Source organism: Pongo abelii, chromosome 6 (genome assembly GCF_028885655.2).
Source record: "Pongo abelii isolate AG06213 chromosome 6, NHGRI_mPonAbe1-v2.0_pri, whole genome shotgun sequence".
NCBI classification, from domain to species: domain Eukaryota; kingdom Metazoa; phylum Chordata; class Mammalia; order Primates; family Hominidae; genus Pongo; species Pongo abelii.
Genome location: NC_071991.2, coordinates 46,444,721 through 46,460,690, shown reverse-complemented (window position 1 = coordinate 46,460,690; position 15,970 = coordinate 46,444,721). Strand labels below are relative to the sequence as shown.

General features: G+C 38.2%; 1 protein-coding gene across 7 annotated transcripts in view; it reads right to left on the bottom strand.

Moving 5' to 3' along the window:
• The window catches only part of AMPH (amphiphysin), a 249,394-nt gene that overhangs the window by 99,282 nt on the left and 134,142 nt on the right, over nt 1-15,970 (bottom strand). For all 7 annotated transcript variants that reach the window (XM_054559278.2, XM_054559280.2, XM_054559279.2 and 4 more), the window contains exons 4-5: nt 8,663-8,757; nt 5,254-5,349 (exon numbers count right to left, since the gene is read on the bottom strand). In XM_054559278.2, coding sequence (XP_054415253.1) covers nt 5,254-5,349; nt 8,663-8,757 — 191 coding nt within the window. The remainder of the gene's footprint in view (nt 1-5,253; nt 5,350-8,662; nt 8,758-15,970) is intronic.

The following is a 15,970-nucleotide window of genomic DNA, read 5'->3' as shown; positions in this document are numbered from 1 at the left end:
ACTAGAAATCAATAGCAGAAAGAAAACGGAAAAACTCACAAATGTGTGGAAATTAAACAACACAATTTTGAACAATCAATGGGTCCAAAAAGATATCAAAATGGATATTAAAAAGTATCTCAGTGCAAATGAAAACAAAAACAAGTAGCAGCAAAAGCTATACTAAGTGGAAAGTTTTAGTGATACACGCAAAAATTAAAAGGAAAGATCTCAAATAAACAACCTAACTCTACATCTCAAGGAACTAAGAAAAGAACAAATGAAACCCCAAATTGGCAAAAGAAAGGAAAGATAAAGATTAGAGTGGAAATAAGTGAAATAAAGATTAGAAAAACAATAGGAAAAATCAAGGTAACTACAAGTTTTTTTTTTAAGCAGATAAACAAAATTAACAAACTTTTACCTAAACTAAATAAGATAGAAGACTCACATAAAAAAAATCAGAAATGAAGGGTGATACATTACAACTGATGCCATAGAAATAAAAAGGTTAAGAGACTAATATGAACAGTATATACTGGCAAACTGAATAATATAGAAGAGACAGATAAATTACTAGATACATATAACCTACAAAGACTGAATCATGAAGAAATGGAAGGTTTGAACACATCTTTAAGTAGTAAGGAGATTTAATAGGCAACCAAACACCTCCCAACGACAACAAAACCAAGACCAGATGGCTTCATTGGCAAATTCTACCAAACATTTAAAAAAGAATTAATGCCAATTCTTCTCAAGCTCTTCCAAAAAGATTGCAGGGGAGAGAACACTTCAAAACTCATTGTCTAAGTCCCTGATATCAAAGTCAGACAAAGACACCACAAGAAAAGAAAACTACAGACCAGTATCATGATTAACATAGATGCAAAAAACCGCTACAAAATACCAGCAAACTGAATTTGACAGCAGATCAAAAGGATCACACGTCATGACCAAGTAGGGTTCATTCCTGGGATGCAAAAATGGTTTAACATACGAAAATCAATTAATGTGATACACCACATTAATAGAATGAAAGATAAGAATCGCATAATCCTTTCAATAGATGTAGAAAATGCATTTGATAAAATTCATTACCCTTTCATGATAAAATGCTCAGCAAACTAGAAATAGAGGGAAATTACCCCGACATATCAAAGGCCATATATGAAAAGTTTACAATTAACATCATAACCAGTGGTGAAAAAGTGAAAGCTTTCCACTGACATCAGAAACAAGACAAGGATGCCCACCCTCACCACTTCTTTTCAAATGAAAAAATTAGGCAAGAAAGCGAAATAAAATTCATCCAAATTGGAAAGGAAGAAGTAAAATTGTACCTGTTGGCAGATACTTTGAGGTGCTACATGGAAAACCCTAAAGGCTCTACAAAAAAACTGCCAGAACTACTAAACAAATAAGAATAGTTGCAGGATACAAAATCAACATAAAGTAATTAGTTGTCTTTCATCATACTACCTGACTTCAAACTATACTACAAGGCTACTGTAACCAAAACAGCATTGTACCAGTACTAAAAGAGATATATAGACCAATGGAACAGAACAGAGGCCTCAGAAATAATGCCACACATCTACAACCATCTGATCTTTGACAAATCTGACAAAAACAAGCAATGAGGAAAGGATTCCCTATTTAATAAATAGCATTGGGAAAACTGGCTAGCTATATGCAGAAAACTGAAACTGGACCCCTTCTTTATACCTTATACAAAAATTAACTCAAGATAGATTAAAGTCTTAAACATAAGACCTGAAACTGTAAAAAACCCTAGAAGAAAATCTAGGCAATACCATTCAGGACATAGGCATAGGCAAAGACTGCATGACTAAAACACCAAAAGCAATGCAACAAAAGCCAAAATTGACGAATGAGGTCTAATTAAACTAAAGAGCTTCTGCACAGCAAAAGAAACTATCATCAGAGTAAATAGACAACCTACAGAATGGGAGAAAAATTTTGCAATCTATCTATCTGACAAAGGGCTAATATCCAGAATCTACAAAGAACTCAAACAAATTTACAAGAAAAAACCAAACAACCCCATCAAAAAGTGGGCAAAGGCTATGAACAGACACTTCTCAAAAGAAGACATTTATGCAGCCAACAAACATATGAAAAAAAGCTCATCATCACTGGTCATTAGAGAAATGCAAATCAAAACCACAATGAGATACCATCTCATGCCAGTTAGAATGGCGATCAATAAAAACTCAGGAAACAACAGATGCTGGAGAGGATGTGGAGAAATAGGAACGCTTTTACACTGTTGGTGGGAGTGTAAATTTGTTCAACCATTCTGGAAGACAGTGTGGCAATTCCTCAAGGATCTAGAACCAGAAATACCATTTGATGCAGCTATCCCATTACTGGGTGTATACCCAAAGGATTATAACTCATCCTACTATAAAGACACGTGCACACGTATGTTTATTGCAGTGCTGTTCACAACAGCAAAGACTTGGAGCCAACCCAAATGCCCATCAATGATAGACTGGATAAAGAAAATGTGGCACATATACACCATGGAATACTATGAAGCCATAAAAAAGGATGAGTTAATGTCCTTTGCAGGGACATGGATGAAGCTGGAAACCAACATTCTCAGCCAACTAACACAGGAACAGAAAACTAAACACCTCATGTTCTCACTCATAAGTGGGAGCTGAACAATGGAAACATGGACACGGAGTGGAACATCACACACCAGGGCCTGTTGGGGGGTGGGGGGCTAGGGGAGGGACAGCATTAGGAGAAATACCTAATGTAGATGATGTGTTGATGGGTGCAGCAAACCACCATGGCACATGTATACCTATGTAACAAACCTGCACGTTCTGCACATGCATCCCGGAACTTAAAGTATAATAAAAAAATTATTAGTTGCCTTTCTATACACTAGTAACAAACTGAGAAAGAAGTTAGGAGAGCAATACCAATTACAATAGCATCCAAGATACTAAAATACCTAAGAATAAACCTAACTGTGGAAGTGAAAGGATTTATACACTGAAAACTATACAATATTGATTAAATAAATTAAAGAAGGCACAAACAAATGGAATGGCATCCTGGGTGCACAGACTGAAAGACTTACTATTGTTAAAATGCCCATACTACCTAAAGTGATCTACAGATTCAATGCAATCCCTATCAAAATCTTAATGGAATTTTTAACAGAAAGTTTTTTTTTAAATTCTAAAATTCACATGGAAGCACAACAGACCCCAAATAGCCAAAACACCTTTGAAAAAGAAGGATAAAGCTAGAGGCATTACACTTCTTATTTCAAAATTTGTTACAAACCTCAGTAATTAAAACAGCACTGTCCTGGCATAAAGACAGTTATATAGACCTCTGAAACAGAATATAAAGCCCAGAAGTAAATCTACAAATATTTAGTCAACTGATCTTCAAAAAGGGCGCCAAGAATACAGAACTGGGAACAGGCAGTCTCCTCAATAAATGGTGCTGAGAAAACTGGATATTTACATGCCAAAAAATTAAACTGGACCTTTATCTTATACCATACACAAAAATCAACTCAAAATGGATTAAAGACCTGAATTGTAAGTTCTGAAACTGTAAAACTCCTAGAAGAAAAGTTGAGGGGGGGGAAGCTTCATTTTCTAAATGAAGATGTTTTAAAATAAACATTGGTGTTAGCAATGATTTCTTGGACTTGACACCAACAAGACAGGCAACAAAAGCAAAACTAGACAAGAGGAACTACATCAAAGTAAAAAGCTTCTGCTCAGCAAAAGAAACAATCAAGAGTAAAATGCAAGCTATAGAAAGGGAGAAAAGATCTGCAAACCACATGTTTGATGAGGAGTTAATTGCTAAAATACACAAAGGAACACCTAGAGCTCGATAGAAAAAATAACTAATAATCTGACTTAAAAATCGGCAATGGACTAGAATAGACATTTCTCCAAAGACCTACAAACAACCTCAGAGAAGCAAAGAATACATAGAATGATGGTTGCCAAGGGCTAGAGAGAGTTGGAAAATGAGAGTTGCTAATTAACGGGCATAAAATTTCAGTTACATAAGATGAATAAGTTCTAGAGATCTGCTGTGCCTACAGATAACAATACTGCATTGTGCAGTTCAAAATCTGTCAAAGGGTATATCTCATGTCAAATGTTCTTACCGCAATAAAGTACAAAATATAAATAAAATAAAATAATTTTGAAAATAAATTGCCATGCAATAAACAGTATTCTGAAGTGATTACTATTGTGAGATTGTCTGCTCCACAAACATTCAAATCCCAAGGCAAAAACTGAGTGACTAATCAAAATTATCTGAAGATGTCTCAAAACATGTTCCCTGGTACACACGGTCTTACAGAATTTTTAACAATTTAAATTTTTAATTTCTCAGAGAATTTTTAAAACCCAATTCACACCTGTTAATTAGGTTGCATTTGCCCAACTACTCAGTAAAGCACTTTGCTGCCTAATATGGTAACATCATCGAAAATCTACTGTTTGGATTTGCTCTATGTGGCATTTTGTCAATAGGTCTAACACATTTAGTCTGATCCATTTAGGTTCATTTACCATATACCAACCCTGATAGTTTAAAAGCCATCTTTACCTCCAGAGTCAATTCCAAATCTACAATATTCAATCCTTCACTTGTCCATTTACCTCTGTAATAGATTCAAGGGTCAAATAAGATCAATGTTTCAGACACAATATTTTTAGGTCCAGATGCAAATGTATTTGAAATGCTTATATCTTAACATTTAACTTCAACCTGAAAATTTCAGTGAGAGAAAAACTAACCAGATTCACTATAAATGCATGCAAAATAGACAGTAAACAGGGAAAGATCAGGTTTTGCTCTCGTATTTACAATGAACTTTCTCCCTTCCTTGTGACCGCTGGTTATTCTAATGGAAATCCTTGTCAAATGCTACATAATAAAAAGTGTGGATTATAAAGAAGATTGGAATTTTTGGCAGCTCTGGTTTATGATTTTATATCTATAGGTTTAAAAAGACTTCTGTAGAATAATAAAAGCTGAAGCAGTTCACTAAAGGCGAAATGTGATTTCTGTAATGACATTTCTTTTCAAACTGATAGGAACAATATAAAAATCCCACGCCTAAATAAATGAAAAGTTACCAACTATCTTTGATGTCAGTTTGAGGACTTTTAATAATTCTTCTCTTGCCCATGTTTCAATAACTACATGACCCCACTCAATTCTTCCCTTTATAGACACAGAGTAAAATACCTTTATGTCAGGAAATTGCCCCAGGTATGTATCCAGTGTTAGCAAGGACCCATCCACAAGTTTTTGATGGAAGTCTTCCCACAGCACATCACATTTCTAAAAGAAAACAAGAAATAAAGAGACCACTGCTGAATTATTTTAATTGGATACCTTTCACCAAACTTCTAAAAAAAATCTGAAACTATAAAATTAGACAAGTAATACTTTCCCAGATATAAGATGCTAGGGAAAAAATGAGAATCATTTAATAATGCAATAAAATTGTAAGGCAATTTGGCCACTAGTTCTGGTTAACAAAACAGGCTAGCTAAGAGCTCAGCTCATTAAAATTGTACTTCTGATTCTAAATTACTAAAGAATGCAGAAACTTCAAAAGACCCCCATAACCCTATAGATGGACTTTGGGGCTAGAGACTGAGAATAATTCCACTAAGACAATTTGCTTTTGAAGCACTCCATGAAATTAGAAAACAATCCACACTGAAACAAACAACAAATCATTTCTGAAGCCTCCCCAGGGAAAACAGAAAAGTTACAGTCATATTGGGAAAGGTCTTACCATTTATGGAGTATCAATTATGTTAAACATACAATGAATATTAGGTATTATTATTATTACAACGAGTATTCCTACTGTCACTAGGTTAAGGCATTCTCACAAATTGTTTTATGAGAAAAGACTTTGTTATTTCCACAATACAGAAGAGGACACTGAAGCCCAGAGATGTCACATAACTTGGCCAAGGTTATGCAGTTGATAAATGACAGACAGGTTTCAGCTCAGATTTGTCTCCTTGAACTCAAAGCCATGATATGAAAGTCAGGATATGACTATCACACCAGGCTGCCTCACCAGAGGACTTTTTATCCCAGCTGTGTGACTTTGGGGAAGTAGACCTCCCTGAATTTCAATTTCCCCAGTTAAATGAGTTGGCAATGTAAAGTGCTTCACAGAATTTCAGGCAAATAGCAGGTACTCAAGAATGTCATCTTCACATTTCTCTCACTAGCACATTCTGGGTCTCTTGACAGAGTCTGCTATTTGTCACCCAATCTCTACCCTTTCTTCCTTCCTACTAACTGAACCTCCCATTTTAGCTCGGCACTTGGCCATCTAGGATAAAGACTCTACTTCCCAGACTCCTTTGCAACCAGGTGCAGTCATGTGGCTGTGTTCTAGACAATGGGATGTACTTTCAGGAAGTGTCCTGAAAGGAGGGAAGGAGTGGGCTGTCTTCCAGACTTCATCCTCCTTGCTAACTGGCATGAAGAAATGAGAGCTGATGGCCAGTGCTCAGAGAGTCACCTTGCCCCTGAAGGCAGGCTAAAAATGGCAAATTTGGGACCCTCATACTTGTGGGGCCAATATGCAATGCCTGGACTGCCAACCCTTAAATTCCTCTATGTGACACATAAGTTTTCATCTTGTTAAAACACACACACACACTTTTAAAATTTGCTTTTGTTTCTTTCTCACACTTTGAAAAGTAGTCCTAATTTTTACAAATCTCAATTCAAGAATTTTATGCAAACCAAAACATTTAAATCCACTGTTTAGAAAGGCTCAACTGCTGTCGTGAGTAGACCCTCTGAACATGCAGTATTCAGTTTCTTCATCATCACAAGAGCCTATGTTTGCATCTGCAACTGAGGATTCCAAAAATCCTGGCAGCTGCAAGAACCAAAGTAGGATAACAGCCATTTCCTTAAAAAAAGAAATGCCAATAGTGACCTTTGCCAAACATAGAAGGTAACATGGTGTTCTGAAAAGTTATTAACACAAGTTTCTATTATTCCCTTAAAAATTATTTTTTGTGATGAATTTTTAGTTATACCACTAATTAGAAATGTACAAAGTATTTAGCAACATGATGTTGAAATACTGTGTTTTAATCGAAGAAATGTGAGAAGATGCAATTACTTAATAATTGCATCTGAAAGTAACATGTGCAGTCTGGTTTGGCCAAATCTACATCCTGAAAGTTTTTGAAAGATTTGAAAGAGCCAACAAGTGCTTTCCTCATAAATAAATCTCTGTTAGTATCTCAGTTATAAGAAGATTATGAAGCTCAATGTCAGGGTGTCAGAACTGTCGTGGAGCAGCAGCCTAGGACTCCACTGTTAATGCAGGTTTTCCAAGGCTGCACAGACATTCAGTGCATCACCTGTCAGACCTTCCCCTGAGCTCTGGCTGCCACATTGAATTTAGGTCATCTGTGCCTAAATGAGTTGCAATAACTCACCTGGAGGAGAGGACATGACAAATAACTGCTCTTTGTTTTAAGAAAGAACTTGGATGTGAGACAATTTGTGACTGGCAGTTGTCTCACATCAGCAATCATAATATGTACCAAACACTGAGTAGGTAGAGGACATCCACACAAAAGCAATAAATGTCTTATTAGTAGGTACATTTATTTTTTTTTATTTTGTAGATGAGGAACCTAAAGCCTAAGAAGATTAAAGAACTGGTCCAACATCACACAGTGCTACTGAGTCTCTGGTCCATTCTGCTTTCCAGAGAGCAAAACCCACTTGCTCACTTCCTGTCAGCCAGAGAGCCCCCAGCCAGAAGCCTGATTTCAAGTGTTAAGACATGTCTAGGGCCAAAGCCTCCCTGAAGTCAAATTCCTTTTCACGGTCTGACTTTGTGCTTGTCTTCGTGAAGTGAAGATCTGTGAAGGGACTAGCTGGTGTTAAAGTGGAATGGGCGCTCTTCTGAACTCCTGTCCCTGCATTTGGGGAGGCATAGTCAATAGGGGGATTGAGATGAAGGGGTGAAGTTGGGACAACACAAATCACACCGTGATCCATGTCTGCTAGAAATGGGCTGTTAAGGCTTGTAGTGAGGACAGAAAAATGATATTGTTATTTTGCAAAAAGGAATCTTAAAACACTGCTCTCTACCGAAGTGGTTTTATTATCATCTTCACTTTTCTTTTATTTTCTTCAAGATGGAGTCTTGCTCTGTTGCCCAGGCTGGAGCACAGTGGTGCGATCTTGGCTTACTGCAACCTCCGCCTCCTGGGCTCAAGCAATTCTCCTGCCTCAGCTTCCTGAGTAGCTGGGATTACAGGCGTGTGCCACCATGCCTGGCTAATTTTTTTGTATTTTTAGTAGAGACGAGGTTTCACTATTTTGGCCAGGCTGATCATGAACTCCTGACCTCAGGCAATTCGCCAGCCTCATCCTCCCAAAGTGTTGGAATTACAGGCGTGAGCCACCACGCCCGGCCCATCTTCACTTTTCACTCTAAGTTTGGAAGCATCAGGCAGCAGAACTGCACGGTGCCTTCTGAGCACACTGTCTTGCCTCATGATTAAGACTGTGAGGTGGAAAGAACAAGTCAGGGGACAGGTGGACTGAGCAAGGCTCATGGGAGCCTCATGGAAGCCACCTCAGCTCTTACCTCGCCAACCATTTTCACATCTTCCCGCCCATACCAATCCGGCTCATAGACTTCATGCAGCGACTCCGTGAGCTTCATGGAGGCCTCTTGCATGCCTAGTGTTGGAGAGAAACAACTCCTGTTACACAGAAAAGAATGAGGATTCTCTTCTCCCTTCCTCCACTTTCTTAAGTGAGAGAAAAATATTGTACTTGCTAAACATTTAAGGAAAAATTATAAAGGCACAACTGCTGCTTGTATCTGCTGTCATATCTTTCTTTGAGGGTCTCTAAGACTTATCACATTGCACATTTCTATTATTCACTTGATAATGATAGATATGGGGTCTTGGGAAAAATCAACAAGTATCCTACTCTGAAAACTACAATAATCATAATGTGTCCTATTACGTGTGCTACCACTTGCCAAATGGTATCGGATGCTAAGAACACTGGTCCATAAAACTGCAGAGTTCTCAAACTAAAATTAGTCCTAAATGAATTTAAATACAAGGCATAAAGAATTTTTAGAAGGGACTAGAGGTAAAAATCAATAGGATTATAGGGCATAACAGTCAAAAGTGGTTAAGTGGCCTAAAATGGTAAACATGGTTAAAGTGGTTAAATGGTTAAGTTTTAAGTGGCCTAAAATTTTTACAAAGAACAAAGAAAAAACGTTTGTCATTTTCCAGTATAGTAAGTCCTTACTTAATGTCATCTATAGGTTCTTGCAAAGTGTGACTTTAATTGATACGATGAATAATGAAACCAATTTTACCCAAGGCTAATTCATATAAATAAGAGTTAAGTTCCCAGGACATATTTTTCATCACAGACACATCACAAAACTTCTAACTAAAGGTCAAAACACTTCTAATATTGAACATTGAAATAAATGAGAGCAGTATATACATTTAAGAAAGATTAATAAAAACAAGTCAGATAATTATTTACTTACTTACTCCAGTTTAGAGTCATGGGTGACCAGATCCTCTCCTAGAGGCTCAGAGCACAAGATGGGAACCAGCCCTGGACAAGATGCATCATTGCATCATTGCAGGGTGCACTCACAAACCCACACTCACTGACATGCCAGTAAACTTCACCTGTATATCTTTGGGATGTGGGAGGAAGTCAAAGTACCGAGAGAAAACCCAGTGTACAAATTCCACACGGACAGTGGCCCTGGCTGAGATTTTTTTTTTCTCATCATTATTGTAACAAACTGATGTTGAATGAAACAATGCTATTTGAAGATCTGCTGTATTATTTAAAACTATGAATGCAGTTTTAAATCAAAACTCTTAGAAATTTTAGGGTTCCTAAGCCTTTGGGTCTGAATTTTCATTAGGGATACATTTGATATGCTGCAAAACTATGGTTTGCAACACTGAAGAACAGCATTAAAGATACATGCTTCTGAGCACAACATGGTGACATAAAGTATCACCCAGTCATTTTTAGTCTCTCCCAAGGACCCCCTGCACAAAGGTTAATGTATGTACTGAAAAGCCACGAAGACAGCTCATGGCTGAGAGCAAAACAAGGGGCCAGGAAGAGCTGGGGACTTGGAGATGCACCTCTGGCAGAAGACTCTCCCTGACAGCCGGAAGGTGGGACCTGGCCACATTGATGTCTTGGCCTTTGTCACTAGGGGGGATAAAAGGGGGCTGGAAAGAGGGAGAGGAGAGGAAAATCAGAGCAGTGTCATGAGAAATAAAAAACACATCCTGTAAGCTTAAGGTCAGTGAATCCTAAGATGAAAATCATTTGTTAAACTGAAAACTCAACATTCTTGCTGGATTGGAGGTAGCTAATTCTGGGTTCAACTGTGAGAGAAAAGGACAAACTAAAAGATGTCTGAAATGACAGAAGTATATCCTTGAGGAGTATGTATAAAAGTCCACATGTAACTTGGTGTTTCATAGCACTTGTGCTCTCTTTAGACACAGCCGACATCTCCCTTCCCTCAGAGCATCGCTGGGCACATTCCACGAAGCCCTTGACAATGAGGTGTCCTGCCTACATGAGCTGAAGTGACTTGACCACCATCAGACGAAGCTCTGGCACAGTCTGGGGTAGGAAAAAAATAGTATGACTCAAGACTCTGGGGACTCTGATGAAACAGAGTCGTGCAGGTGAAGGGACAGCAAATAGGAGACAAAACCTGAATCCGACCCCTGGCACTCTGAATCCAAACAAGGGTGGATACGTTGTCTCATGATATGGTCAACACTGAGGTGGAAGCTACATTATCCCAAGTGTCCAAATTCACCCTTACCCAAGTACAAGCAAATCTCTATCAAGAAATATACCCCTCAAATTCATACCAAGCGTTAGTCACTAGTGGACCCCCTTCTATAATCCAGATGCCAAAAAACTTCTGGCATTTTCTTTAAATCTTTGTCTTAAGTCTGATGGAAATTATACATAGCTGTGTAGATAGGTTTTTAACAATGTCTTCAGAGAAGAAAAAGAAATTTGGCACTGTAGGCCAAATAATCTTTGTGATGAAAAATAAAGTCATGAATATAACCTTAAAATAAAATTATATAAGACTTTAATCATCAAGACTAAAAGCATGATGTTGCAGTAAATATGTCTATTAGCAGCCAAAAGAACTACTAATTACAGAGTGGATAAGTGGTGATGTATCATTTGGACAGAAGCCATTCTGACATTGAAATTGTTTTGAGAACATCTACTCCGTAGGATGCACTTTGATGGATACACAGGTGAAAGGCTTCAAGCCTAGCTCCAGACTGGCAGAGCTTTTAGGGATTTAGGGATTACTCTTCTGACAGAGTGTGATGGGGGAAAAAAGCTAAAATACAAGTTCCCTTCAGAGTAATTTGGCAACATCAAAGCAGAAAAGGTGCTAAATGCTACCTCCGAGATTGAATAATATACAATATCCAAAATTTTCTTAAAAGATTAGTGATTTCTAAAACTGTAAGACAAATGCCCAGCATCATATATAGAAGAATTATTATTATTTTACTACTGGATGGGAACCACTTCACTCTCTTCAAAATTTTGGACCTTCTCCAAGACATTTCATATAACATTGTCTATTCCCATTTGCAGCCAAATTTGTGAGCTTCCATTTTCATCCTTTAAGACTTGTTGCATAGATTGCACTACTTTATAAGTACTCCTTGCTTAAATAGCCTGAGAGTATGTGTTTTAGTTAAAAATAACATCAGTTAAAACAAATTACGACAATAACAAGCAGCAGCGATAAACCATTAAAAGAACGTCTAAAATACTGCAAGTATCTAGCAGCTTTGTCCCATTGCTTAGAAGAGAGCTGTGTAAAAAGACAGCAGCTGCCTCAAAGGAAAGCAAGAGTGGGCATCTTTTTCTTAGATTCTTAAGGAGAGCAAGGATGGGAACAAGAGTTGGAATAAAATAGGCAGTTGGTGAGGTAGCTCAAGAATAGTCAACCCTACTCCTTAGTCATGCCTACACATAAGACACATAAATGAAGAACTATTAATGACACCACGTGCACCGTACTTCATTTAGAGAAAGATCTGGCATGTTCATCATCCCTGTGTCTGGCCTCCACTGCACCTGCATGCCAGTGACTCCCAATTCTAAATTCCTACTGGACATCTCCACTTGGATGTCTTACTAATACCTCAAACTTCACATGTCAAAAACAAACTCTTAATTTTCCTGTCCAAACCTGCTTCAACTCCTTTTCTCAGTTCTCATGAATGCCATCCAGTTGCCCCAGTTCAAAAACTAGAAGTCATCCCAGATTCATCCTCCCAAAGCTGAGTCACCAATTCCGCCTGATTCTCAAATCTAGCCCCTTCCTTCCCTGCCCACTGCCCTTCCCTGGATTAGATACTCATCACCTACGATTTAGATTAGATAACATAATCCACGTAACACGATTTAGCAAAGTAGTTGGCACAAGCAGATGTCCAACTGTCAGCCATCACAATACAAAATATTTTTGGAGGCAACATAACAAGATAATTAAGACTATTATTTGCAATTAATCAGCCTTTGTTAAAAGCTTGGTTCCATTACAAATGATTCATGTGATTTTAGGCAAATTATTAATCATCTATAACCTCAGTTTTCCAAGATGTAAAATACCAATAAATATACCTGCCACAAGGTTGTAGGGAAAATTACATAAACTGAGACATGTCAATGCTTATCTCAGTGCCTAGCATATAAGTGCTCAATAAATGTTAGCTAACAGTATTATTGAACTATTGGACTAGACTTCTACTAAATCTCCATGCAATTTCACTTCTTCTAGCCTGAATTCCACATAATCACAATAACTATTTTTCTAAAATGCTAATCTGATCATGGGACTTTTTCCCTTGTCTACAATAACTCTAACAATGACTCTCCTGTCTATTGATAGAATAAAATCCCCATATGATATGATACATGAAGCACTTCTTTATATAAATGCTGCTGCCTTTCCATGTTTCATTCAGCTCAGTTTTCTGCTTGCATCTCACTGCTCTGTTTGCTCCCTCAAGAACCTATGCTTCCTTCTGCTTCCTGGCCTCGTTGTTTCTTCCACCTGCAACGTCCCTCCGAAATCTATCTTTCTCTAGAAAACCTAATCACTTGATGGCCACCTATGATCCCACTTCTTGGGTTCATTGAAGTGTAAGTTCCTTGGAAGAACCATTCCTGCCCCAGTTTCTTGCCTCTCCTAAAGTGTGAGTCTGTCCTCTGTCATGATGACACTCAAATGCACGTATCTATTAAAATACATATTACTATGCCTATGTGGCCTTTTTATTTAACTGTCTCCTCACTCTGCTGTGAGCTCCTTGCAAGCAGGCACTATGTCTTGCTCATCTCTGCATCTCCCTCTCCTAGAACAGTGTCAGGTGCACAAATGGAGCTCCAGAGATGTTTGCTGCTAAAATGAATGCAAGCATAAGATCCGCCTCACGAAGCCTAAGCATCAGCAGAAATCATAAAGACCCATAGAGGAGAAGCCACCCAGAGATCAGTCACAATAAAATGATTAGAATTCATTTAACCCAACTTCACAGAATCCCAGTTTTGGGGCCTTTAGGGGCTTCTGAGAGAACTGAAGCATTTAATAGATGAGGAACCCAAAGCAACTAAAAGGCTCAATGATTTTCCCACAATTGCCCTAGGACCCATGATTCTCCAGGGCCAAATATCACTTTCTCCTATGCTGCCCTGATGCTACCTGTGTTATAGCAGGATTAGTTAGCCAGAGTTGTCCTTGTGAAAACAAGAAAAATTGCCCATGAAAGCCTTTGAAAATGTAAATTATGATCTACTTAAGGCATTGATATGGTTTGGCTCTGTTTCCTTACCCAAATCCCATCTTGAACTGTAATAATCTCCACGTGTTGTGGGAGGGACCTGGGAAGTAACTGATCATGCGGGCGGGTTTCTCCTGTGCTGTTCTCGTGATAGTGAATAAGTCTCATGAGATCTGATGGTTTGATAAAGGGGAGTTCCCCTGTACATACTCTCTCTTGCCTGCTGCCACAAAAGACATGCCTTTGTTCCTCCTTTGCCTTCGCCATGATTGTGAGGCCTCTGCAGCCATGTGGAACTGTGAGTCCATTAAAACTCTTTTTCTTTATAAATTACCCAGTCTGGGGGCATAACTTTATTAGCAGCGTGAGAACGGACTAACACAGGCATATACCTTGTATTCAAGTTTGGTCCCAAAACCCAAAATGTGTTCCCAGGAACACTATTCATTCTTCACAAAGCTTTGTGAAGAGAGAAGGGTCCTACAGTCAAATAACTCAGAATTCCTGCCTGTCCCACAGGACTTCTGAGTTGACTTTAGCATATTAAGGGCTCTGAGAAACTCAGTAGTAGCCTGTTTAAAAATTCATTCCAATCAGCTGTGGACAGAGTAATTTAAGCAGAGATCTCTTTTTTGGAGCATCGCTTGATAACATAGTCAATCAGCAAACCCAAGATGGGGAAAAGCTGATAGAATTCCTTTCTCCGTCATACGGAGCTGTGGCCACTAGCCCTGGAGTGCAGATGCAGTCTGCCAGAAAGGCTTATTTGATGCTTCACCCAGCTTTTCTCTGGAGCTCAAGCCTCACCCTCAGGGAATTCTTCTAGATCACATTAAGGAAAAGAATTATGCCAGTCTTTATAAGCAGCACGCTCCACACCAAAGAGGCAGCACAGACCAAATCGAATAGACTTGGGAAAGAGAACTCACTCTTTGATTCAACAAACTTATCCACATTTTCAAAAAAATCAACTAACCCAGAAAAAGTCCTGTGCTTGAAATAATATGACTTCTGTGTTCAAATCCTAAATCAATAATAAAAGAAATACTTAGAGTGGCTTCTATTTTCTGACTGAACTGTTACAAATACTTAAGGTTGATTTGGGAGTAATTAATGATGAGCACCATCAAACTGTGGAAGTTAAATTCTCTGAGACTTACTTCTTTGCAAATGTAAAATCAAGTTAATGACTGATAATATGGCTATGTTGGGAAGTTAGAAACAGGTAATGTGCCTAAAATGCTTAGCACAGACTCTAACACACAGTAAGTGCTCATGAAAAAGTAACAGTAGTAGGTTGCCATTATTCCATTGTATAGATGAACTCTGACTTGTGAAACCAATGCCTTACCATTGGTCATGTAGTTCAAAGGCAGTAAAAGACAGTAGATAAAACCAGGGCTCTGGAGAAACACAGAACAAAATATGTAATCTGGCCCTGTTGTTTCCTTGGCATGCAACCCTGGATGATCTATTTAAACTCTATTTAAAAAAATCACTTTTTCTTTTTTTTGAGACAGGGTCTCACTCTGTCACCCAGGCTGGAGTGCAGTGGCATGATCTCCGCCCACTGCAACCTTCACCTCCCAGGTTCAAGCAATTCTCCTGCCTCAGCCTCCTGAGTAGCTGGGACTACAGGCATGCACCACCACGCCTGACTAATTTTTGTATTTTCAGTAGGGTTTTGCCATGTTGCCCAGGCTGGTCTTGAACTCCTGGCCTAAAGTGATCCACTCGCCTCGGCCTCCCAAAGTGCTCGGATTAAAGGTGGTGTGAGCCACTGTGCCTGGCTGTAACTCACTTTCTTATCTATAAAATTAAGATAATAAAACTACCTGCCTTATAGAGCTGTCATGAGAATTAAAATGATATGCCTGGACTATAAAATTCATAAATATATTTTAGTTTAAAAATCAATTTTGCTAATTTTTATTATTTTGGCCATTTTAAAATTATTGATATTTTTATTATTTCATTATTTAATAACATGTTTGTATTCAGTTTTACACATCCACATTAAAACTGTGAGAATAAATTCTTAGAAT